Source organism: Heliconius melpomene, chromosome 11 (assembly GCF_056956725.1).
Source record: "Heliconius melpomene rosina isolate 202511_hmr_F chromosome 11, ASM5695672v1, whole genome shotgun sequence".
Taxonomy (NCBI): domain Eukaryota; kingdom Metazoa; phylum Arthropoda; class Insecta; order Lepidoptera; family Nymphalidae; genus Heliconius; species Heliconius melpomene.
In genome coordinates this window covers 9,657,602-9,685,083 of record NC_140399.1, presented here as the reverse complement: position 1 = coordinate 9,685,083, position 27,482 = coordinate 9,657,602, and the positions used below count along the sequence as shown (strand labels likewise).

Below are 27,482 nucleotides of genomic sequence, written 5' to 3'. Positions count from 1 at the left end.
TGCTTCGACACCAGAGCGAAAAAATAAAAATATATATTTAAATAAATATTTCAATTCCTAGAGTGGGAATCGAACCCATAACCCGTCGCCTTAACACCTATACTTAGTACAATGGGCTAAAAACACATATAATAGACTGGAACCATAGTAATATAACACTACTCTTACAAGACATTATATTAGGTTTTAGTTGAAATAATGCCAAGCTAATATATTTGTAATGCCCTTGACTGAAAGGAATATTGCCAAATAAAGTTGGCAGTATTGTATGTTATTATGTTTTTTTTTACATATATTTAAGGATATAAATAATTTAGGAAATTTGTAAGCTTATATAATTTTAATCTTTAGATAAAGAACTTCTAGCTATAAGTCAATTCATTCTCAACTCTCCGCCCATTTTGGTGATAAAACAAGTGGACTAGGAAAATCTTTTTTTTTGATTAAACAACTAACGATACATTCCCCTCAACAGCGTGGTGCGTGGGAAACGACAGTGTCTTAATGGGAACGGAGTGTCTTCAGTGTTTCTTTTACATCATTGATAAATTTTTACTTTGAACAGATACGGTCGAGAAGATGAAGAAGTTATGGGCTTGAAGTTCTGTAATGAAGCTATCATGAGCCTGGCGCAGGTATGGCCTGTACATTGCAGTCTTGAAAAAGAACCCAACACTCCACTACAGGTTAGAATTTATATGTAATATATTTAATTAAGTTTTTCATAAAAATATATATATGAATACAGATTTTATAAGTTCTGTTTCTCATCTATTTTTACTATTAACAACAAAATCCAAATCAGCTTCACGCTGTATCCCGCTCACAGCAGGGTAGGCAGAGAGAACCTAGTGTTAAAACACTCCGTTCCCCAATTTCTGCCAAAGTCTGGAGGCATCGCGTGTTTAGTGGCAGAACTCAACGCCGCGCTTTGATTCGACACCAGAGCGAAGAAATGAAAATATAAACGTAAATAAATATTTCACTTCCTCGAGTGGGGATCGAACCCACAATCGTCCCGTTATAGTCACACCCTTGTGCCGCTGCGCTACGACGGCTTCTTTTACTTTTAACGATTAAAATATTATGAAAAATGACAAAGATATAAAATATATGACAAGAAGTTTAAGTATAGTAGACGTAATTTGATATTGCTGATTCAAATATTAGAAAGCTTCTAATCTATGTTGACATATAACATTCAATACACTATACAAATATACATCTTATATTACATGTTCTATGAAAACGGCATCTCAAGATCGATCTTAGACTTGAGAGCAATTTATAAGTACAGGCCTATAATATGAATGATAGGCCTGTACTTATAAATAGTAAATGAAAGGTTTTGACACTGGATTCCCACTATTAAGCTTTATTCCGTATAAAGCATGAAATTAAATAGAATCAAACCCTTATACAATTTAAAATAAATATCCATATTTTGACACTATTTATTTTATTATAGGATGCTCTCATCAAAAGGCTAGGAGCGAATGCCTTTCCTTTCCACCTGGAACTAACACCCCTAGCTCCTCCAAGTGTCCAACTGGTACCAGCTAAGCAATATCATGGAGCACCCATCGGTACTTCCTACGACGTCAGAGCGTATATTGGTAAGTTTATTTATAGTAGTCTACTTTTTTATGTCTTTGGCGATGGTTGTAAATTTTGAATAATATTCTCTACTTATTTCCCTTTTCCAATAAGGCGTTGAGTTGTTTCACTTAATAAATTATGTCTTGAAATTGGGCAGCAGGTGGAGAACGTAGTATCTCAACACTATTTTCTCTTTATATAAAATAAGCACATAGATAAAAATAAATATATAATATAGAATACATTATAATTTCACAATTATCCTGCTCACAACTTTTATTTCTACCGTATATAAATAAACTTGATTTAAATATTTTTTTAACAGAAGTCCTATACATTCCCGTGAAATATAATCCATATCGTATACTGCCAAAATTTCGATCTAAATTTGGTATTGCATCACCAAATACTGCGCCGTTTCTCGTTCCACCCATGGGAAGAAATAAAAATATGTAAAATATAGTTTTTTATATTTTATTCAACTGTAACATAAAGTGAGACAAGCCATAATTATTATACTATGCCAGTGTTAGCAAAGAATGCCGTACGTAGTTTAGTTGCGAAACTCAACGCCGCGCGTGTCTAAACAAGACAAATCTTGTTTGTTCAAGCAAGAAACTCAAAATAACTCATTGCCCCAAGTGAAAATCAAACTCACGACCATTGCGTTGACGTTGAGTCAGCCACCCTATTATCGATTTATCGCCATAATATTATATTTTATCTATATTGGTAAGTTAAATATTTTTTTATAGACCCAAGTCAAGCATATGATATTTTTTAAAGTTTTCTACTAAAATTAAACTAATTTTAGATGTATTTCATTTAGTATAAAATATCGTAAAAAGATGTACCAGTAGTCCATTATGGATACGCCAGTTTGCATTCTCGCTGAAATTCCTGTTCAAATATAATTTGGTTTACATTTGTATTTCATTTACTTTTCCATATATTGAAATACAGAATGGAAAATCAAAGAAATGTTAAAGGAAAAGTATTATAGAAATCACAAGACTTTTAAATTATAATTTTCATATATATTTTTTAATCCTACTAAATATCTCTTTCGTTACTGAGAAAATGATAAAAACGAAAAACCGCAACCACGTAGTTGCGGTTGCTTTTATAATAATAAAATTTAATTTCAAACTAATCTTGACATTATTTTTTTTTTAAAACAAAAATGAAAACTGTTTGAGGATTAAAAAATAACCACGAAAAGTAAATAAAAACTTCATTAAAAATTTAAGAACATTTTTGTTCATTTGGTAAATTTAATCAACCGTTCAGCTAAAATTAGCACTTCAAATGCAAATTATATAATTTTGTCAGATACAAGGGATGTAGTACGATGGCAATAAGAGCGAACGAATACCTAAATTAAAATTGAACATTATTTCTCCACGCCTTCCTCACGTTTTAAGGAAAAAAAGGGGATCTTATGACTTCATTCTCCGTTATAAAATAAGAAAATAAATTTAATAGAGTAACATTTTAAATGTAAAATGCCGATCTTTCGAATGTATTTATACATGTGGAACGTAAAAAGAAGTGTCTCTCCACCATTAGGTTCTCACCGCCTACCTTGCTAATGGGAAACTTTGAGGCTAAATAAAGACGTAAAAAAAATAATAGAAATTTGTTTATTTTCAATTTTATTTAAGCAATTACTACTTCTCTACTTTCAAAACTAAGTATAGCTATATATAAATATAGATAGGTTTATAATAGGATAATGAAATACAGAAGTGCGTTCGATTCCCGCTGACCTATCTTTTTTAAATGAAAAAAAAAAACATTTACAAATAGAAATACTTAGAAAATTAAGCTGCAAACAGCCAAAGCTCGATCAATCTTCATACAATGTGACATACATACATCAAAATATCCACTAACTACTTCCGTAAGAAAACACTGGTCATTTGTCTTCCTTAAACCCATTAAGGGGACTATAGGGTACAAAGGTTAAAGGTCATCTTCATTGACAGGGGTAGCAGGTTCAATTATTAATGATTTTACGAATACTTATTTTAATATAGATAATGATCAAAGGGAATTAGATTAGATAAGCTTTGTTAAATTAATGATCTGTGAAATAATAAAATCTTATAGTAATATTTGACTACTATAATAAATTTTATAGTATTATAATTATATTTTAAGTAAACGTCTGTATGTAACTAACATAATAAAGCTAAAGTATTTATTTGGCTAAACATAATAATCTCAAGAACTACAGGTTTAAATGTAAATATGTTTTTACTTTGAATAATCTGTCTGTCAAGGAGGGCTATAGTCTACATTTGTATTTCATAACGTTCAGAATTTCTATGTTTGCCATCTGCTGTTCTCCACCAACTTTGCAAATTTATATGAGATTTTTACGAACATAACGTTTTTATTTATATTAGAAACATGTACTTAAATTTAGCGAATAGTTCTATGTAATAAAAATCCATTTAGTAGTTTTTGAGATATGAGTGATCGAGCACTTCTACAGTATACTCTTAACTACATAATTGACAAGTATTCATAGTAGGTTTATTTTGTTAACATTACTTTTATTTTTATTTTCAAAACAGCAGAACGAGCTGACGAGAAGGTATCAAGGCGGAACACAGTCAGAATGGGCATCAGAGTGTTACAGGGGCCAGGGAAGGTAATGTCTATCCCGCCGATATTGCCGCATTCCCCCCACAACGCACTTAGCACGCTGGCTCATCATAATGTTCTCAGGTGAGATCTTTTACTTATATTTTGCTTTGATTTATCCTTGCCTATTTTTTCTTCATCTTCTTCAAATAAGTATTGTTCTTCATTCTGTATCCTGTATATAGCAGGGTAGACAGAGGGATTTATGCTTGAGGCCGTCGTGACGCAGCGGCACAAGGGTGTGACAGTAACGCGACGGTTGTGGATTCAATCTCCATTCGAGGAAGTGAAATATTTCTTCACTTCACTTCTTCATTTCTTCACGTGGAATTCAGGCACTCAACACGCAATACCTTTAAAATTCAGCTTCTACCTACCCTGCTGCATGCGGGATACAGCGTGAAGCTAATAAAGAAGTATCTAATTAGGCTAAATAATAATATTTCAGTAGTTAATAAAATTTTCTAATTTAATCTTAAATAATAACTAATTAAGAATAGTGTTTAGCCATGGTACATACATGCTATACAAACCTTTCTGAATGGAATGAGTGAGAAGGGTCTAATATGACAATCTATATATATAAAAGGACTTGTCTTATAAAATTTTAAATTCAGACTCTTAAAAATATTTAATTGAACACGTGTTTCATGGTTTTCTAGAATTCTTTCAATAAGGGTGCAAATAAGGGGTTGAAAGTTTGTATGGAAAAATTCTTAAATCGCCACCGATTTTTATAAAATTTGAAATTTAGACTCTTAAAAATATTTAATTGAATACGTGTTTCATGGTTTTCTAGAATTCTTTCAATAAGGGTGCAAATAAGGTGTTGAAAGTTTGTATGGAAAAATTCTTAAATCGCCACCGATTTTTATAAAATTTGAAATTTAGACTCTTAAAAATATTTCATTGAACACATGTTTCATGGTTTATTAGAATTCACCCCTAAATACGTAAGATGGGCGCGTCCGCTAGTGTATAATAAAATAATAAGCAAAACGTATAATCACCAAATAAAAAATAGTAAATGTTTAAAGTCTCTTCAATTAGCATTCGTATACTGAAAAGCAGAAAACCATATCTATATAATATTTATTACGATTATATGCAAAATGTGCATGAGGAAAATGAAAAAAGTATACTTAATAAAGCTCGGGGGTGGCTTAAGCATATGTAGGCCTTTAGATTATTTATAATTTTTTAATAAACGTTTTCATCAAGCATTTCTTTTTACCTTTTGACATATTTTCCTACATTTATTAATATCCAGGCCAGTCGTGGCTTAGGGGCACAATGTGTGACTGTAAACGCCACTGGTTGTGGGTTCGATCCTCACTCAAGGAAAAGAAATAATTATTTTCTAAATTTATATTCGCAAAAGGGAAGTAATATCAATTTTCAGTAGTAGGCATTCAATATCATTGATATTTGAAATATGTGAAACACACGTACCGAAATCGCTAATTAAATATTTTGCATAACTTGTCAAGTGTTGAACATAGCAATAATAATTATACAAATTTAGTATAATACTATTTTTTGCCTGTGACTTTACTTGTAAAGGTTTTTAATATTTTTTTATATGTATATAAATAGTATGATAACTATGACTTTTAGGCTAGTCGTACCACAGAGATACAAATGTGCGGGTTGCATTTCCACTGGAAGAAATTAAATATTTCCTTTTGCTTGCTCTGGTAACAAGGCAAAGGGCGGCGTTGAGTTCTGCTCAATACGCAATGCCAGCAGATGCTCACAGCAGAGCTACAGAGCTCGATGGAAAGTGAGGAACGGGATGTCTTAATGGTAACGACCTAAAGGGAACCTACTGTCTTAACACTTTCTAGGTTCCCTCTGCCTATTCTGGTATATACAAAATAAATCATGACTACTGTGTGTTTACGAATATATTTTTTTAATAGAATTTTAAGCCTAAAATTTCTAATATTTGTATAATTTCTAAATTGTTCGACGAAGAAGATTCCTCGACGAAGTATTTATCTAAGTTATTATAAACTATTGCATCCAAAAAGTTCAATCGGTGAGTCACCCGCAGGTACGATAAGTGGCTAGAACATTGCTACTATAGTTTAACTTATTAAACTTCATGTATTATAGTTGAATACGTATATATAATAGTTAAATATGTATTGTATGTTCATTTGTAAACAAAAATGGGTCAAATAGTTTAATTAAAAACTTGTAACTTCAAAATATTTCACGAAGTGCTTTGACACGTAAGTAAGTGATGGGAAGTTATGTGAAACTAATCAATTTGTGTCATTCTCTTCATTCGACTTAGTAGCATAACTTACCTGGTTAATTAAAAGTTTTTTTTACCTCTGACTACCCCGCTAATGATAAAGCGTGAAACTAAGTCAAATTAGGTTAAGTTTCTTTCTTCAATTCGGGAGACATTGGGTGTTGCGTGATGAAACTCCCCACTTGTACCCCTGGGTGAAAATCAAATGCCATTTGATTAGAGGAAATTAAATATTTTCATTTCTTCGTTCTGGTACCAACGCAAAGCGGGACGTTGAGTTCTGCCATACAACCCGCAATATTACAAAAATATGGGGTAAATCGAGGAACGCAGGTTAACACTAGGTTCCCTCAGCCTATTAAGCTATATCCGGGAAGGTGAAAAAAAAAGGGTAACACAATATATATCGAAGCTATAAACAGGGATACACAAGAATAGGTAATACAATATGCACAAGTCTGTAACCGAGTAAAGCGGTCGTTAAATAAGTATATTACTTTTGATTTACCACCATTTTATAGCCAATACACACTGGACGATTTCATATTTCATGGCGAAGAACGTTAGCAATGATGCATGAAGGAAGTTTCACTCGTAAAACTGATGAAAAGTATCGAATGAAAAATATTTAGCAATATTTTCCATGGTTTTTCCTTATATTATAATTAATTCTTTGTTTATTTTCTTTTATATATCCTAAATTTTTATATTGTTTTTTTTTATAAATACTCCAATGACAATATTTTCAAGTCCAAATATATTTTTTTCATTAATAATTTAATCCATATATATACTTTATTGCACTTAAAAAATTACATATAAGTAAAACAAAATTGAAAAATTCGTTAACAATGGTGGGCTTATTTCTAAAAGAAATCTCTTCCTGCCAACCAAAGGAAGTGGATATGATTGTCCAACAGCGGGAAGGGATTACAGTGCAGTCTTAAAACAGAGAGAAATATAAATAAGAAATTATTATTAATAATAATAATAGAGAAGACACATATTGATTCCAATACATAAATAGCTACATATCTAAAGATATGTATCCTATATACATATATACTGCAATTAAACATTAAATAAATTAATAATCCATTTTAGTCTTTAAAGAAATTTATTACGTAGAACTTTAATTTAGAAAATTATGTCAACAATAACTAGAGTAATCATTTATACGTAAAATGTATAATCTATATATATAAAAGGACTTGTCCTCACTGACTGAGGTAAGACGCACGCACAGACGTAACCGCTGTGCGTAGAAACGTGGAATTTGGACAGATGTTTACTTTCGTAATCTGGACATCCACTAAGAAGGGATTTTGAAACATATTAACCCTAAAGGGGTGAAAAAGGGGTTGAAAGTTTGTATGGAAAAAAAATTAAATCGGCATCGATTTTTATAAAATTTGAAATTTAGATTTTTAAAAGTATTTAATTGAATACGTGTTTCATGGTTTTCCAGAATTCTTCCCCTAAGAGTGCAAATAAGGGGTTGAAAGTTTGTATGGAAAAATCTTTAAAACGCCACCGATTATTATAAAATTTGAAATTTAGACTCTTAAAAATATTTAATTGAACATGTGTTTCATGGTTTTCTAGAATTCACCCCCTAAGGGTGCAAATAAGGGGTTGAAAGTTTGTATGGAAAAATCTTTAAATCGCCACCGATTTTTGTAAAATTTTAAATTTAGACTCTTAAAAATATTTCATTGAACACATGTTTCGTGGTTTATTAGAATTCACCCCTAAATAAGCAAGCGTAGCTGCGCGCGTCCGCTAGTCATAAATAAACGAATACTGTTTGAATCAAAATCAAGTAAAACGTCGTCGTTAGAAACCAACTTATACATATATTTAGAATCCATTATAAAAGATATTCTAAGAGCTTGCAAGAGCCCATTCTATGTTATCTTTGAAAGTGAAGTAATATTGCAAAGATCCGTGCAGCAGATACTAATAACTCTATACTAGTAAAATATTAGTCCTATCAAAAGTAATAGATTACTTTCTCTAAGTAGACACATAATGCACATAGCAGGTTCCCTCTGTCCACCCAGACAGAGGGAACCTGGGAAACTAGTGTTAAGACACTCAATTCTCGTTAAAACACGTTTGCTTCGTTACCAGGGCGAAGAATATATAAAAAACTATTATTAACATACATTAAAATTTTACCTCCCATTTAAAATTATTTTTTAACAAAAATATCACAACAATGTCAAAAACAGACCTCCCGATCGATAAAGTAAAAGGATATAAATAAAGATGTGGGCCTGGAGCCGACATCCTTTGTCTCGTCACGTGTCAAATAAACGTCAATATAGAATACCGGGCATAGTTCCTCAATGCCCCGTGTCGCCATCAACCCATATATAATTCACATTATCGTACTTCACTAAGCAGTTTTAGCGACAGACCAAGGGATAAGTGATTTGTTATGACGTACATGAACGACGACGACTACAGAATACAGTTATGCAAATAATAAAACAAGTTCGAGTCGTACTCGCCCATCGAGGGTTCCGTATCAATTTCATAATTGGAACTAAACGGGTAGTAAGTACAATTTATAAAAGTTGAATAGCTTAAATTGGTGGGTTAGAAAAATTAATTAAAATAAATGTTTTTTTCATATGAAATACCTATAAATTTTCACTTTTTACATTTTTACATTTATATTGTAAGCTCTCACTTCGTCTGCAAACTGCAAATTTCATACAAAATGCTGCAAAGATGATTCTTAAGTGCTCGTAATTTTTAACCGACTTCTGTAAGAAAAGGAGGTTATCAATTCGACTGTATTTTTTTATTTTTTTATTTTTTTATTTTTTTTTTTTTTTACGTTTGTTACCTCATAACTTTTAACTGGGTGGACCGATTTTGATATTTTTTTTTTATTTGAAAGGTATAGCTTCCCGAATGGTCCCATTTTTTTTTGGTCCATGTCTGACAATGGTATCCATGAGAAAATCACATAAGTCTTAAATTTGCATTATGCATGTGCGCGACTAATAGCCGAATAACTCAATGTCGCGCCAACCGATTTTGATGATTCTTTTTTTATTTGAAAGGATACACTTCAAGGATAATTTGGTGAAAGTTTGGTTAGGTTTCGATTATGGAATTCGGAGAAAATTGAGAAAGTTTGTTTTTTTTGGTCAAAAATTAATTATACTGTAATAGTTACAAGCAAAAACTTTTTAAATTGATGTCAGAAGTGAGATTCCTGATCGTTGCATTTCTTTTCAACCAATCTCAAAAAAGAGGATGTTCTCATTTTCAACCAACTTCAAAAAAGGGAGATTCCGAATTCACCCGAATACTTTTTATGTTTGTTCTTGTCAATATACCAAAATGTAACTTTGCACAAAAATAATAGCTAATTAAATGAAGTTTTACATAGAACAATCACAACCACTCGTTGACAACCACTACCACCACCATCACCACTAGTTCAAGAAGCATCATTTTAAGATCTACCCATCACTAAAAATCGTAAAATAAATTAATTTTTAACAAAAACAAAAACCGACTTCTAACAACGAACTAAAAAGTGAAAAATAATTATATAAAGATTTTATAATTTTGAAGTCGGTGTCAAACTAATGCTACAACACCTTTACTACAATATCTAATTACTAAGCCTGTTTGTTTTACTTGGCACCGACTTGAAAATTATAAAATCTTTATATAATTATTTTTGACTTTTTAGTTCGTTGTTAGAAGTCGGTTTTTGTTTTTGTTAAAAATTAATTTATTAATAACATTGACCGAAAAAAGGAACCCTAGACCTTGATTACTTTAAATTAATTTCATACTTCTAAGCTATCTCGGGATAGAAGGTCCTCACAGACGGACAAAAAAACGATCCTGTAAGGGTAACGTTGTTTTCCTTTTGAGGTACGGAATCCTAATAATCGAAAGCTAGTCAACTAGAAAGCCGAAATGAAAATAATTTATTTCCTCGGGTGGGAACCGAAGAAACAACCTGTTGTCCCTGCGCCACAACTGGTTTCATTTTTATCAAAATAAAAACTAAGTTTTAATAAGTAATAATTTAAAATTAATTAAAACTTAGTAATTATCAAAATAAAGGTAATACGCACGCTTTAAGTTATTAAATTAAGCCACACATGTTTAGATCTCTATTTGGGTCAATTCTTTAACCATAAGTACTCAGCTCGGCCGCAAAATCTATTCAGCATCACGTGCCAGGTTATTGGAAAATTTCATATTAAACATTATTCCTTCATGTTTGTTAAACCTAAGATTAAAAGTTGTAGAAATGTAATTTAAAACATCGATCGTAGCTTACAGGTGGTCGTTGTAAGGACTATTTTCAAATGTTTTTCAAGATTATTTTCTAATACTATTATTTATTTATTGAGTTGTGTAATACATGTAACATATTCTAAGTACTCGAACTAACTTTGAGCTCTGGTATCGAGAGTTATATCAAAACAAATAAACATAACGTCGTAACGCCTACCCGCGGCAGTGTTTCCAGGTCGGTACGATATGGGTACCTTCAAAAAGCGCGTCTATCTCCACCTCAAAAGCCGGCAACGCACCTGTAGCTCCTCTGGTGCTGCACGGGGTCGTGGGCGGCGGTGATCATCATTAGGTGACCCGAACGCTCGTTTGCCTTGTCCTTTTTCCATAATAAATTAATTTTTAACAAAAAAAAACCGACTTCTAACAACGAACTAAAAAGTGAAAAATAATTTTACAAAGATTTTATAATTTTGAAGTCGGTGCCAAGTAAAACAAACAGGCTTAGTAATTAGATATTGTAGTAAGGGTGTTGTAGCATTAGTTTGACACCGACTTCAAAATTATAAAATCTTTTTAAAATCATTTTTCACTTTTTAGTTCGTTGTTAGAAGTCGGTTTTTTTTTGTTAAAAATTAATTTATTTCACGATTTTAAGTGATGGGTATCTTAAAATGATGGTTCTTAAACGAGTGGTGATGGTGGTGGTAGTGGTTGTCAACGAGTGGTTGTGGTTGTCCTATGTAAAACTTCATTTAATTAGGTATTATTTTTGTGCAAAGTTACATTTTGGTATATTGACAAGAACATACATAAAAAGTATTCGGGCGAATTGAGAATCTCCCTTTTTTGAAGTTGGTTGAAAATGAGAACATCCTCTTTTTTGAGGTTGGTTGAAAAGAAATGCAACGATCAGGAATTTAACTTCTGACATCAATTTAAAAAGTTTTTGCTTGTCACTATTACAATATAATCAATTTCTTACCAAAAAAAAACAAACTTTATCAATTTTCACCGGATTACATAATCGGAACCTAACCAAACTTTCACCAAATTATCCTTGAAGTGTATCCTTTCAAATAAAAAAAGAATCATCAAAATCGGTTAGCGCCACATTGAGTTATTCGTCTATTTGTCGCGAACATACCTAATGCAAATTTAAGACTTATGTAATTTTCTCATAGATACCATTGTCAGAAATGAACCAAAAAAAAATGGGACCATTCGGGAAGCACTACCTATCAAAAAAAAAAAAAATTTCAAAATCGGTTCACCCAGTCAAAAGTTATGAGGTAACAAACATAAAAAAAAAAAAAAATACAGTCGAATTGATAACCTCCTTTTCTTACAGAAGTCGGTTAAAAAAAAAAATATTATGGCTAGGCTTCTTTCATAAATGGACTATATAAGACAAAAATATTTTTTTCTATTTTTTAAGAAAAATATTTATTTAGATATTTCTATGTGGAATAACACTTTAAAAAAAATGTTAAAAATATATTTTTTTATTTCAACCAGTAGTTCCCAGGTAACTCGTTGAACCACACGAAATCTATAGCTATATAAAATTTGTTATTTTATATACATATTATAAATATACGATTATACATACCGGTAGGAAAATACCAAAAATGTTATCAAGATTTTTGATATACACATCATTCTTTTCTTACATCGCATATACAAGGTGTAAAAATATACTATTTTATCATCGTAACTAACAGAAGCCCTATTTTTATGACATTTTAACCATATTGACGTAATACCTGGTGTATTTTTTGTTTTGTTTGTACTACTTCTATCTATATACCTTATACTTACTTATAGCTGTTTTAGGAAAAACTTTTGATTTAATAAATTTTAAGTAAGAAAATTTTAACGTACAAGGAAAATAATATTAAACAGAACTTATGAAAAGAACTTATAAAATTTATAGAAAATGTTTTTTTTTTAAAAAAACATTAAGTAACGTCTTCTATAATATATGCCTCAGGGGTAAAAGCGTGCAACTACAAACGAGATAGATTCTGGGTTCGATTCTCTGTCTAGGATTTGAAATATATAATTTTTCATTTCTTCGCTCTGGTGGCGAAACCAAATCGCGGTGTTGAGTTCCGCCAACAAACGCGCAATGTCTCCAGAATCGGCGGAAAGTGAGGAACAAAACGAACGGTTCCAGAATCCCTCCGCCTACATTAAGAAAAAAATAGAACACGTGATCTGATAAACCATTCCTAGTAACTATGGAAACAGATATTTTTTAAGGAAACATTTCATTTAGCAGAGCAATTTCACAGATATGTCACATGTCCCACCTCCTTGTTAAACATAAAAGTAACCATTTTCATCTACAACCAGGAACACCCAATCATAAAGATTGTCTTTGTAACTAAATTAACTCTCTCTCTCTCTCAAAAGGAAGAAAAAAAACTCTCCCTATTAGAAAATGAAGCCAGCCCCCCTCTACCACACCATACATATCTCTGAAAATACTCGTAAATATAAAATTAAAATAGCATACTAAAATACTGTCATCATTTCCAAGCCATTATAAATTTATATGTTCGTGTTCTAAATTACGTTTTAATTCGCGTTCGTGCTATTTAATTGAACCTCATTTGTTCAAAGGGAAATTATTATTGACATTACCTCTATATTATAAACAGCACCTGTGAAGTATAGGGAAGTTAATAAAACTTTTTAATTACCTTCACATTGAATAGGGTCACACAGTAGGGTAAGCAGAAGGAACTTAATGTTAACACTAGAAGCGCCGCCGTCCCATTTTTGTCCCAAACGCAAGGTTGATTTCTTATAACTTTTTTGTTTGTTAATGTATGTAGATGAAACTTTTTGACTATTACCAATTTTACACCTTTATTTAATTAAAGATATAAATAATTTTATAGCAGTCATACTTTTTGAAAAAAAATGAGATTTACCTAGGACTGCCGCTGGGTCATTTTTGTCCCGCCAGTATTATTTTATTATTTGAGAGTATAATTTGACATATTTTCATGCCTCGGGGACGAGGTAGAGGTGAAAGGACGATGCGGGGGCGGAAAAAAATTGAACAGTAGGTTTAGCAGTCAATACCTAAGTTTTTAGGGTTCTGTAGCTTTTAAGGGAAAAAAAACCCTTATAAGATCATTTTTTGTCCATTCGGCTTTCTTTGCCTTTATCTCAGGAACGCTTGGAGAAATCGAGTTGATATTCATATGAGTATATGAATATCAACTATATTACGATCTACAGTCCCTTGATTTCCTGAAAAAGCACCCTTAAAAAAAGATATGACCATTTATATAGTAAAAAACGTGTATTTCGACACTATAAAGGGAATCAAATTAATAAGGTACTTTCAGTTAACTTAGAATTATGAAATTTGGCAGTTAGCATCTACATGTAGTACTAGTACAGGAAAAAATCTAAAAACTATACATTTATGCATAAATCTTAAAAAATAATAGCCTGAAAAGTGGGGTAAAATACTAATACTAAATTTTGCCGCTAGTTCAAGTGAGGCATCGGATGAAAGAATGACTAAGCTAGGCTTGAATTTTAGAAAAGCACTCGATACCAAATGTGGGCAATTGTAGGGTAGGTGGAGGGAACCTGGGAACCTAGTGCTATGCACTCCGCTGGCATTTTCCGCCGAATTCTGGAGCTATTACTATGCAATGTTATAAGTCATCTGTGATGTATCACTGATGAAGAGTATATTAATGCATTACTTGGCCTAATAATAATATTAACTAACTAGCGGACGCGCGCAGCTTCGCTTGCCTATTTAAGGAATTCTATTAAACCACGAAACATGTGTTCAATGAAAGATTTTTAAGAGTCTAAATTTCAAATTTTATAAAAATCGGTGGCGATTTAAAGATTTTTCCATACAAACTTTTTCTTATTTGCACCCTTGGGGGGTGAATTCTAGAAAACCATGAAACACATGTTCAATTAAATATTTTAAAGAGTCTAAATTTCAAATTTAATAATAATCGGTGGTGTTTTAAAGATTTTTCCATACAAACTTTCAACCCCTTATTTACACCCTTAGGGGGAGAATTCTAGAAAACGATGAAACACGTGTTCAATTAAATACTTTTAAAAATCTAAATTTCAAATTTTATAAATATCAGTGCTGATTTAAATTTTTTTCCATACAAACTTTTAACCCCTATTTCACCCCTTTAGGGTTAAAATATTTCAAAATCCCTTCTTAGTGGATGTCCAGATTACGAAAGTAAACTTTTGTCCAAATTTAACGTTTCTACGTACAGCGGTTACGGCTGTGCGTGCGTCTTACCTCAGTCAGTGAGGACAAGTCCTTTTATATATATAGATTTCAATAACTTATAATTTTGTAAGAGTTATTCAGTTAGTTGTCACGACCTTAGAACGTATTTGAAATATTTGATTCTTTCTTTATGTTTGGTTTTTTGGTACTTTTACGTGTGTTAAAGAACAAAAATTGATTATTAAAGATGATCTACATATTTTACGAATTATTTTATTAATAGTTTTTTGTATTATACCAAAAATCTACATAATAAGTAGAATGGGACAAATTTGTCACGACGGCGGTTCAAGGGGGGTCTCAATCTTCGGGACTTCTAGTGTTAAGTCCTCCTGAAAGCATTGCGTGTTAAGTGATGAAATGAAAATATTAAATATAAATTTCTTCGGGTGGGAATCGAACCCATTACCTGACGCGTTTACAGCCACACTTTCTGCCCCTGCGCCCGAGTGAATTCATTTTTGTTTTATTAAGTAACCGCACATTGCTATTAAGATTATAATGTTTGTTATCATATTATTCATTTCATATTTTTTTATATATCTACATATAGGAGAAGAAATTATTGTAGCTGCGTCTGTTTGCGACGGTCATACTCGTAGGTTCGATGCCCGTCCTTTTACTTTAACGAGATATTTCTTCCCCCCCCCCCATTTTCCGCCGAGTTCTGGAGATTTCCGGCACTTAATTCCGCTTTGTAAATTGCTATGAAAATATAAAATATTTCACTTCCTCGAATGGGAATCGAACCTGTTGCATTTACAGTCACACGCTTGTCCTCCTACGTCATAACTGGCCTTCACATTGAAACAAAATTAATTGGAGCATGCCGTGATTTGATAACAAAGGAAAGATTTAACAAATTATTTTCTATTTCAGGTTGAAAAACAAAGCCAAATTGAGCGGCGACGAGAATTGCCGAAAGCGAGAGGAAATTGGTGGGTGATATTGTTTATTAATTTCATTTTAATAAAATGTCAATATTATGAGGAAAATACTATATGAGTGTAATAAAAATAATAAAATACCTTATTTTCATTCAAACTTTATTTTCTTTCTAAAAATGATAGATTTTCTATAAAATTAATATGTTTTTTATATTATATCGAACTCATGTATTGGTAATATTGTGGAATGGAGATAAAGGATAAATGACTAATTAATCACTTGAACCATATACGTTTAACGTACTAAAATGGTGAAACTTTTATAATTCAACAATAAGCCCAACAAAGAGCTTAATTTTTTTTTAATTATGAAAAAACTAATTTAGCCGAACCCAGGCCCTAGAAAACCGCCTAAGCGCTCTGACCACTAAGCCATACGTCGAAATTAAAAGTTGTAACAAGAACAACTATTTTTCTATCCATAGTGTAGAATGACACTGAAAAAATAATTTAGTTTTCACCACCCATTAACTAAATTATGAAAATATTTTGGAAAGTTATATATATATATTACAAGCTTTTATTATATTATATACACTTTCACTCGAGGTCACATTCACTGTAGAGACATCAAAATTATATAAGACCCCATAACACGAATGTATGTATAACGTAATTTAATTTCATCCCTGTGTATAATAGGGTGTAAATCTGAAATGAGGGCGGCGCGACGTTTCAACAGTGAAAAGATCGTTAAAGCTTAAGGACTCGAGGATGAAAAAGTTCGAGGAATCGGTTTTATTATACTATACAAATACAACTCTCCTCGATATGAATGGAGAGAAGTTTGAAAGGAAATTTACTTGAAATGAATAGCCTCATCTGTTTATTCAGTATTATTCTGTAGGGAATCGACTATACAATTTTTTACACCAAGGGTCTTGCAAAGAAGTGACCCGCTTTTTCCCGCTTTATTCGACAAAATTTCATGTCCATAGGAGACATGGCTGAAATTGGCATTGAACTTCAGGCTTCAGCTCTAGCATCACGGGATGGTCGGCTGCGTTGTTCTTCTACCATATATAGTCGAATTCTATCGATCGATCTTTATATTTGTTAAATCTCATGATTTTTTCACAACTTTGATTATATTAGTAAATTACGCATACGTAGTATAAATTATCTATTTTATCTTTCCTTATTGTAAACTAAGGTTATCGTTGTTTATAAAACATAGTTTTATGTATATAATAAAAATATTACGCAAACCAAATCAGCCATTTTCCACCATAAAATCTATTATTTTCGCTTCTACTGCCACAAATTTCCCAAAATAACAAACGTTTTGTTTATCTTATATGAAACAGTTGAAAACATTAAGGCGTAGTTGAAATTTCTTTGAATCAATGCGATAGTAGCGGATTCAAATTAACTCAATAAAATTATTAATAAACAACGGTTATGAGTACAATTCTAATTTTATTACATGAAAGCAATCCAGGTGAAAAGTTGAACAAGAAGTGAAAATAAAAAATAATATATATATTGGTATATCTTAGGTCGTTTTTGCTATTCATCACGCAGGGTCTCGTAAAAACACAGAAAAAGGGAAAAACTCACTCTGTGATTTTTTCTCTTTTATCTTCCGCTTACTCAGAGAAATAAAATAATTTCTCCGTTCTTGTCGACAAGCACACAGAGTTAAGTCCTGCTATTCAACGCATAAATATTGGTTGGAAAGTGGAGAACGATGCTTAACACTAATTCCACCTACCCACCCTGCTACAAGACCTGCTTTTTCATATCAAATATACTAAATACACAACTCAAATCACTAGTCTCACAAAAAACTGGTAGACATATAAAGAAAAATACACAAAGAAATCTCTGTAACATCTAAAAAAATACTTTTACGAGTTACTTTAACATAAACATGACCATGGGGTGTACAAGAAAACATTTTACCGTATAACTAGAAATAACAAAGCTAAATGATTGAATTATTTACAGAGAACGTGGAGCCAGCGCCGCCGAGGGCGACTGTTGAAAAGCCGTTCATCTTATCTGATGGAAGGTGGGTCTGATGAGAGCTTTTTATTTAACTTTCTTTTCATTTTTACGTATCATTTTTAAGTGAGATGTCTTTATGGCGTAGTGGTAAAGCATAGAAATATATATTTGATGGGTCGAACGTTATTCAAATAGAAATTATTAAAAAAAAAACAGCTTCACGCTGTATCCCGCACACAGCAGGGTAGGCAGGGTAGCAGGGTAACTTAATGTTAAGACAGTCCGTTTCCCACTTTCCATTGAATTTTAGAGGCATTTCGTGTTGAGTGGCGGAATTCAACGCCGCCCTTTGATTTGACACCAGAGAAAAAATAATAAATAAAGAAATTATTATATAAAAATTAAGTTCGTTATCATAAAAATTAGACGTAAAATGGGAATGAGATCGTTTCCCTCTGCCTAACCCGCTATAAGCGGGATATCGGCAGTAACAAATTCTGATTCGATATAACATTACCTTTAATGTTATCCACTTTCCATTCATTTAAAGACCAAAACCAAGGTTTACAGTTTAAGAAGATAGTCCTAGAAAGAGATTTAAATCCTCAACCACAGATATATTTTTAAAATACTCCAAAAAAAAGCTAAACGAAGAATTTTAATGTTATTTTTCAAATTAACAAAGCCAAATCTAACCTAAATGCCTCCAAGGTTGGTAAAATTGTTTCCCATTATTTAACAAATTGAGTTACAACACAAAAATAAACGAAAGGATTGCGAGCAAATTGACTGAGAAGTCTTTGTAGCGCCGTTATCTAAATCCACTGAATTTGGAGGGTACCTGTAGATTTACTTATAGATCTATAGATCTTTGCGTTGTTAAAATATTTTAGCTACTTGAGGCCAGTCGTGGCGCAGAGGGTGTGACTGTAACACCGACTGGTTTTGGGTTCGATCCCCACTCGATGAAATTAAATATTTAGTTAAACTTATATAATGTACCTAGAGGCAAACCACGGTGGGGAGTTCCCCACTTTCTGTCGAATTCTGGAGGCATTGCGTGCTGAGTGGCAGAACTGAGTGTCTTCACATTAGGTTCCCTCTGCCTACCCCGCTGTGTGCGGGATACAGCGTGAAGCTGAGTTATTTATTTATTTTGGGGAATTTCTATATATATTTTCAGTTTATAACTTTTTTCAGTATTCCACCCTGCTAGAGAAAACGAAAAATGTGTAATAAATTCGCGAAACATAACGCTGTACACTGTCTAATCAATATAAAATACAAAATAGTGATATTTAGTTTAAAATCAACGTACGATATTTCGGCAAGATATAATATAAAAGAAATTAAGTATAAATTCTTTAAAATGTTTTTTTATTTGGCAAACCATCGTATACTAAGTCGTTGAAATACGATCCGTTGCGAATAACAGTTGCCAATAAATAAATAGGTTAACGTCATTTCCCATACTAAATACTACTTACTAGTAAGTCAGAATTTACTCTTATTAATAAATATTTTAAAGATATGGATATTGAAAAATGTTAATAAATAATAATTCATTCCACCGAGGGGAATCGAACCCGCAACCTATCGCTTTTCAGTCACAAACTTATGCCCCTAACACGGCTGGACATATTTTCAAATAGAATAGAATAGAATAGAAAAGCCTAAATATGTATGAATTTTTGTATGAATCAGGTTTATATTTACTTTGCTAATATTTAGTTCGACTCTATACGGTCTACAAATTAGTGTCGGTTGTAAAGAGTTATTCCACCAAAATATTTATTGACTTTAACGTTTCAACAGTTAATACTTTAGTTATATTTAGTAAGTACTAAACTTTTTGGTCTATTCTTAGCGTTCAGTAAAACAATGTTATATTTATTATATATTTATTATTGTGGAGAGAGAGAGAGTGGAGAAGATCCTGTATTTTCTTTTCTACGCTGTGATGAAAACGAAAGAAAAGAAGGTACTCGATTTAATATACATATTGAATTTTAAATGTCGATTCAACAGGCAATGCCTCCAAAATTCTCCAAAGTGAGGAACGAGGGAATCTCTTAATACTAGGTTCCCTCTGCCTACCTGCTATGTGCGGGATACAGCGTGAAGCTGATTAAAGATAGAATTTTTAATATTGATATTAAATGTAATAAGATTTTGTTTATAATACCGCTATTATAGGTGTAACAAAATATTTAGTATTTACATAAATTAGGACAAAACACACAAATTACTGAAGATTGTGAAAATTCAAAAGAAATATTTCAATATTTCAGTTAAAAAAATATATAATTTATATTTAATTTTCTTACCGAATGAACTCTTAAAAGAGTTTCATGACCTTTGTGAACCACAAGTTTGTTTATTTTATTTAGGAAAATGATAAAATATAATATAATAAAATGTTCCAAATTTGTTTTAATTCGTTTCTCGAAAGAAGCCTGGGTTCATGTTTCAGTAACTCTTAAAGATATATTTTATCTATATATATAAAAGGACTTGTCCTCACTGACTGAGGTAAGACGCACGCACAGCCGTAACCGCTGTGCGTAGAAACGTTAAATTTGGATAAAAGTTTACTTTCGTAATCTGGACATCCACTAAGAAGGGATTGTGAAAAATTTTAACCCTAAAGGGGTGAAATAGGGGTTCAAAGTTTGTATGGAAAAAAAATTATTATTAATTATTAATTAATATCGGCACCGATTTTTATAAAATTTGAAATTTAGATTTTTAAAAGTATTTAATTGAACACGTGTTTCATCGTTTTCTAGAATTCTCCCCCTAAGGGTGCAAATAAGGGGTTGAAAGTTTGTATAGGTTTTTTTTAAATCGTCACCAATTTTTATAAAATTTGAAATTCAAACTCTTAAACGTATATAATTAAACACATGTTTCATGGTTTTCTATAATTCACCCCCTAAGGGTGCAAATAAGGGGTTGAAAGTTTGTATGGGAAAATTCTTAAATCGCCACCGATTTTTATAATATTTGATATTTAGACTCTTAAAAATATTTAATTGAACATGTGTTTCATGGTTTTCTAGAATTCACCCCCTAAGGGTGCAAATAAGGGGTTGAAAGTTTGTATGGAAAAATCTTTAAATCGCCACCGATTTTTATAGAATTTGATATTTAAGTAGACTCTTAAAAATATTTCATTGAACACATGTTTCATGGGTTATTAGAATTCACCCTTAAATACGCAATCGAAGATGCGCGCGTCCGCTAGTAACAACATAATTTAATATGAAGGAATACCAGTATTTTCGTATTAAAGGAATGGAGTAACTTATTATTCTATTAAAGTTTTTCCAAGTAATTCTATGTACATACATATATGTATTTAAAAATATTAACTATTTTCATTTTTTCACGCATACCCTGCTGTGTGGGGGGTGTGGCAACGCAAAGCTTATTTTAAAAGAAATTTATAAAGTTATTCGTTTTTAGGGTGGAACTCGAGGCGTGGTTAGACAAGGCAACATACTCACATGGAGAATCAATAGCTGTCAGCGTGGTGGTGTCCAACCATTCCTCTAAAACTGTAAGAAGAATAAAGGTGGGTGCTTATATTTTTAACCGACTTTGGAAAGGAAGATTAGCAGTTGAACATGTTTGTATGTATGTGATTTTGTTGTCATTAGCTAATATTTGAGTATGATGATCTATTTATTTGGACTTCCAAGCATATACCTTATGCCTAAATTTCCATATTGTATGTATGTTTGTCCACATATTTGTCGATAGCTAAAAATTATAGAGATGGTTATTTTGGGACATTATGTTTGAATCAAGTAGGTATATCATCAAAATCGTTAGAAGTTTTTGAAATATAACCACATATTTATATCTTTATTTAAATCTTTAAATATTACGATTTTATATACGACTTTTATTTGACTCAGTTTGACTTTTGACTTCTTTCTATAAATAGAAATAAGCCACGAGCTATCCAGCTTAATAACGTTTATTATCTGTCTCCGGATATTCCAAAATGAATGTGACAGTGATGCTGATGTCATTGTAAAGGACGTGGGCCAATGCAATAATTTAACATGAAGGATTTATTGTTAAATTCAATTGATGACTTAAATATAAAGGTCTGCATATCAGGGTAGGCAGAGGGAACCTAATATTAAGACACTCTGTTCTCTATTTTCTACCAAATTCTGCAGGCTTGCGTGGTTAGTGGCCGAGTTTCGCCTGGACACCAGAGCGTTGAATAAATATTTCATTTCCACGAGTGGGAATCGAATTCACAACCTGTGACGTTCACAGAACTTCCTCCTTTTTTGAAATTGTTTAAAAAATATCATTCAAAACATTTATTAAAAACGTGTAAAATCTTCTATTTTTAATATCTTTTCATAGTAATCACATCAATTAAGATTTACTACGTGTCTGTCATCCACCACACTAATAGCAATTAGCAGTGACAAAAGGGGATATTACACTGGTGTAATTAATTAACTGTCTTATAGTTGGTTCAATTAGGAAATATCTAATTTTAGTATGTAGGGATTCAAATCTTACTACTGTAATCAAAACTTGTATGTAAATATTGATAACGATGAAAGACTTGCACAAAATTTTCAATATTTTCAGAATTTTTATATATCAATAGAAAAAAACCTAAGAAGCGCGGCGTTCAGTTCCGCTTCTCAACATGTAATGTAAATTTACGAGGAAGGCTGAGAACAGAGTGACTCGCTACAGGGTTCATTCTGCCAACTTGGCTATCCAGGACAAAGCTGAAAATAATCTATATATTTTGAAAAATATGTCTGTACAATTTTTTTTAGATATTTCTATTGTCAAATAGAAGTAACGATAATAAAAGGATGTCATTGTACACAATATATAATAATAATTTCACATTCTTATTGTCGTTTTCAAAAAGTTTTATACCTTTTTTACTTTATGGAAGCTACAACGAAGTCCGAAAAGGATAAAGTCCGCAAAAGTTCGTAACATTCTTTTAGCATATTATGTTTGTTTTTAGAAATATATAAATCATATTTTTTGTCCAATATAGAATAAACATTAATAGTAACCAAATGAACGAAAGGTAAAGAATTTAGTGAATTTTCTTTTAATTCTCTACGCATACGCAACTGTTTTTTCACCATATCCGTTTATTCCACATATAATACCAAAATAAAAAGGGCACATTTAGTGTTAAAACACTCTCTTTCAACCATTATCTAAATTTAATAACTAGCTGGGCATACTAAAAAAGTTAAAGAAATTGTTTTAAAAGTAAATCTCTCGAATCAATATATCAGGTTATTTTTCTGAAAAAATATCAATATTAGAATACAATATTTTACATCGCTTAAGCTCGGATAAAAGCTCGCCCCGTATGGAAATTGTAGCAATTACTTTACGGTTATGTTACGCTTTCAAAGGATTAAAGGAACAGCTGCATTCGTTTTCAGAGATTAAATATTCCTTTGTTTCGTAGAAAAATTACCGGTATTATTTATTGTCATTCAGTCATGAGAAATGACTCAATTCCACATAATATTTGCGAGTTTAAATGCCATCACTCAAGAAAAAAATATATTATTCTTTTAGCTTCATATCTTATCTCTATCACGCATTTAATTTAATAATTTAGTGTTAATATTTTAGAACTAGATTAGACCTAGATTAGGTCTCAATTTTGTTTTTAATGTATAAATCCATTATATTATTTTAACACAAATATTTCTTTCTAGATATTCGTCATCCAACATGTCGACGTGTGCATGTTTTCAAACGGCAAGTTTAAAAACGTCGTCGCCCTCGTTCGAGGCACCGATACCGTACTGCCGGGGGAAGTCCACACAGACACGTACACCCTCACGCCTCACAAAGGTACTTTCTTCATATATATCATTCCGTTATCTTCATTTGAATATTTCCTTTAACTAAATGGTATTAGTTTTGAAAGATATATTTAGAAAGTCTTTATGCTTTTTATTCTCTGGTTTTAATAATTTTTACTGACTTATGTAAAGTTTCAAGTTGACATTTAATTATAATAACTATTTCAATGATATTATAGTATTATTCATGTTTAAGTTTTCTATGTAAAGACAAAGGTTATATATTAAACATTTTTCGCAGGTGTAACCAAAAACTGGATAGCGCTTGAGGACTCCTACTCAAAATCAGGAGCGAGCCTTGCATCAACAGTTTTATGTAATTCTAATTCTCCCGAGGATCGTAACGTCTTTGCCATATACGTTTCATATTATGTAAAAGTCAAACTCACACTAAGCGCCATGGGCGGTGAAGTATCTGTTAAACTTCCTTTCACACTAACGCATTCTTGCATAAACGAAGCACCAACAGATAGCGTTATAGAAGAAGCGACACACAAAATGATTCTTGAAGGAAAAGAAAACAGCGAGGACGAAGAAGAAACTAAAGCTGAAACTGAGAAAGATAAACAAAATAATAACGGAGTTAATGAAAATGAGACAACAGCGTTTGGTGATGAAACTGAAGTTAAATCACCCGATGATCACAAGTGTGTGGCTGATGTTCTTGTGAATATAGAGAATAAAATGACTGACAGACCAAAGAAATTCGATGGACAAACAGAAGTACGAAATGCTAAACCAAATGATGAAGAATTAGATCTGATAGTAAAGTACCCAGGTTCTGATACGTGATCCGATGAAGAGGTTGAAGGAGGGAAGGGAGAAAAGACTGGAATGTCGAATGATACGGTTTCGAGATCTTGTAAGGTGGAAATCCAAAATCAAAAGAGTGGTTTTACTGAGAATTTAAAAAGAGCTGTTTGCTGCATAGATAGACGACGGCAGTCATAGTTTATTAATAGTAATAATATTAATATTTAACCAATAAATAACCATAAAATTGATTTTTTATAACTTTAAATGATATCTGAATTAAAATTCATATAATTTCACGTAAATCGATAAGAGTCAATTCTCCATTATTCTATAGTTCAAGTTTAAAGGGGAGATAAATGTTGTACCAAAAATACTGATTAATTATTATAAAGTCATAAAATTAGTCACTAAATATAATTATATTTACTTATATACTATTATAATATATACTAAAAGTCAGTCGAGTATATCGGCAAAGCCTGAACGGTAATTACGCTTACTAAATGTAGTAGATATTCACTTTAAATATAATTTCTATATAAGATTTTTTTAGATAAGTCATTGATGTTTGGAGCTAAATTTTAAGCTATAAAATGTATAAAGTTGCACCATTATCAATCTAGTCTCTATTTAACCATACAGTCTCCATACTGAGGCTTTAAGGGGATGGCTTAATTTTGAAATATTTGTGTAAGCTACTGATAATTCTAATAGTTTTATGTAATTCATTTAGATATATAATTATGTGTGAATATATAATTTTAAAAAAATATTTTAAAGAAATTAAATGTGACTTTTAGTTTGTGTAAATAATAATAAAATAAATAAACAAATATTTTGTAGATTTCAAATTTAAACTCAACTAAAAATTATAGCCAAGGCACATCCCTATAAATATATATAGAAAATTGATATTGTAACAACTTGTCAAATGTACCAAGTTTTGGATGTAGGAACTACGAGTATTTACCATAATATTTGTATATAAATTGTAAATAAAGATTTTTGAACTGTGATTCATGAGTTTTATTTAACACCAAGATTTTAAAGAGGTTGGCGGGAAGCGGGTGGGTCCGAAAAGCTGAGGATCGAGTATGGTGGCAGCAATTGGGGAAGGCCTATGTCCAGTAGTGGACAATCGATGGCTGTCGATGATGATGATGAAGATATTAAAATATAAAATTAAAGTTTTCTAGAAAAATACACGACTAAAGTATAGTAAAGTAATATTAGATGTAAAAAAAATATAATCAACTTCACGCTGTACCCCGCACAGAGCAGCAGTCACTCCGCTTCCCATTTTGCACCAAATTCTGGAGGCATTTCGTGTTGAGTGGCAGAACTTAACGCCGCGCTTTGATTTTTATTATTATTGAAAAAATATAAAAAGTATCTCTCGGGCAGTGTGTATGGAGCATATTTTCTTTTATTAAAATCGAATTATGGATGTCTACTACTTTGTCTTATTGTATGCTATAGTGTGATATCCAATATCCATCGATTATTCGGAGTTCAAAGTACAAATAATATTTACAAAAAAAAATATAACATAATTTCCTGACAGAATATTTTAGCAATCGCTTTTACAACTCAAATTTTTGAAAAGGTTCATATGAAAAAAAAAGGCAAAAAAGGAAAATGATATGAAAATTTACTTACATTTTCAACTTCCCACTTACGTACGGTACGAAAAAAAATATTTAAATATATTAATTTATTATTCAAAGAGATGGCTAGCTAACAGGACGTGTCGACTTGTGGTGTAAATGCCTCTCAAAAATCCACCACAACGTGACTAACAGTACTCAAATGTATCACGCTTCTGAAAAAGAAGCAATATATTTTTAACTTTATTAGTATATCTTATATATGTGTAATAAATAAAAATACATATAATCTATTATTATATAGTATTTGTTATTATATAGTACTTGTTGAATTTGTCATAAATCGGTTTTACTAAGAAAAGTAAGTAAAGGGAACCCAGATATATCACTAAGTTCCTACAAGCTTATTAATTGAATCTGCTTATTATTGAGCATTTATTAGAAGATTGAGGAATGAGCGAGGGCAGTCGTGGCGCAGAGGCACACGCCTGTAATTCTCACTTCATTCATTAAGTATTTAATTTTTGTTTGTTTTCGTTTTCATCGCTCTGGTGTCGATGCAAAACACCAGTGGCAGAAGAGTTCTGCCACTCAACACGCCTCTTATCAATGCCTCCAGATTTCGGCGGCAAGTGGGGAGCGGAGTGCCTTAACACCAGACTCCTTCTATCTACCCTGCTACACGCGGGATACAGCGTGAACCTGAAAAAAAGATGAGCGTAAGTAAGGGAACCTAGAGATGTGACGTAGTAAACCTTTCAAATTGAAAACGAATTGATTTATTACTGAGCAAACCATATGATATAAAAATGCAATTAGTTGTGAAAAATACAGTCATTTTTTCAACAAGCACAAACATAAATTATACAATCCTGAGAAATATGTAGAAATATAAATATTAGGATTACATTTGTCCCCTAAATTTTGTTCTAGATATAAATGAAATAAATAATTTTAACTTCAATTGACCTTTGGGTGACCTTTGGGTGAAACTAAACGTTTCAATAAATTCAATTATTGTGCATAATTTCAGTCAGAACGGAATAGTTAATTATCAATAACATCGACAATATTACAATTAATATAAATATTTAATTATGCTAATTGATATTTTCATGTATGTTAATATTGAATACAATAAAACGAGATGTAATTTACAACATGTCATTTCTTTATATATATCTATCTATACATATTATAATAAAATTTTAGTGGCAAAGTTCAGAGCAGCTCTTCTATTTG

At 31.6% G+C, this 27,482-nt stretch overlaps 1 protein-coding gene across 2 annotated transcripts in view; it reads left to right on the top strand.

The window, feature by feature from the left end:
- LOC146534812 (arrestin homolog) overlaps positions 1-25,649 on the top strand; it is a 59,100-nt gene extending 33,451 nt beyond the window's left edge. Inside the window, exons 4-11 of one of the 2 annotated variants that reach the window (XM_085192998.1) lie at positions 566-686; positions 1,469-1,616; positions 4,185-4,335; positions 15,972-16,030; positions 17,990-18,053; positions 21,458-21,566; positions 23,728-23,866; positions 24,119-25,649. In XM_085192998.1, coding sequence (XP_085049124.1) covers positions 566-686; positions 1,469-1,616; positions 4,185-4,335; positions 15,972-16,030; positions 17,990-18,053; positions 21,458-21,566; positions 23,728-23,866; positions 24,119-24,669 — 1,342 coding nt within the window. In that variant the 3' untranslated portion in view covers positions 24,670-25,649. Of the gene's footprint in view, positions 1-565; positions 687-1,468; positions 1,617-4,181; positions 4,336-15,971; positions 16,031-17,989; positions 18,054-21,457; positions 21,567-23,727; positions 23,867-24,118 lie in introns of both variants that reach the window. The other variant, XM_085192997.1, reaches the window with a different exon arrangement.
- The last annotated feature ends 1,833 nt before the right edge of the window (positions 25,650-27,482 follow it).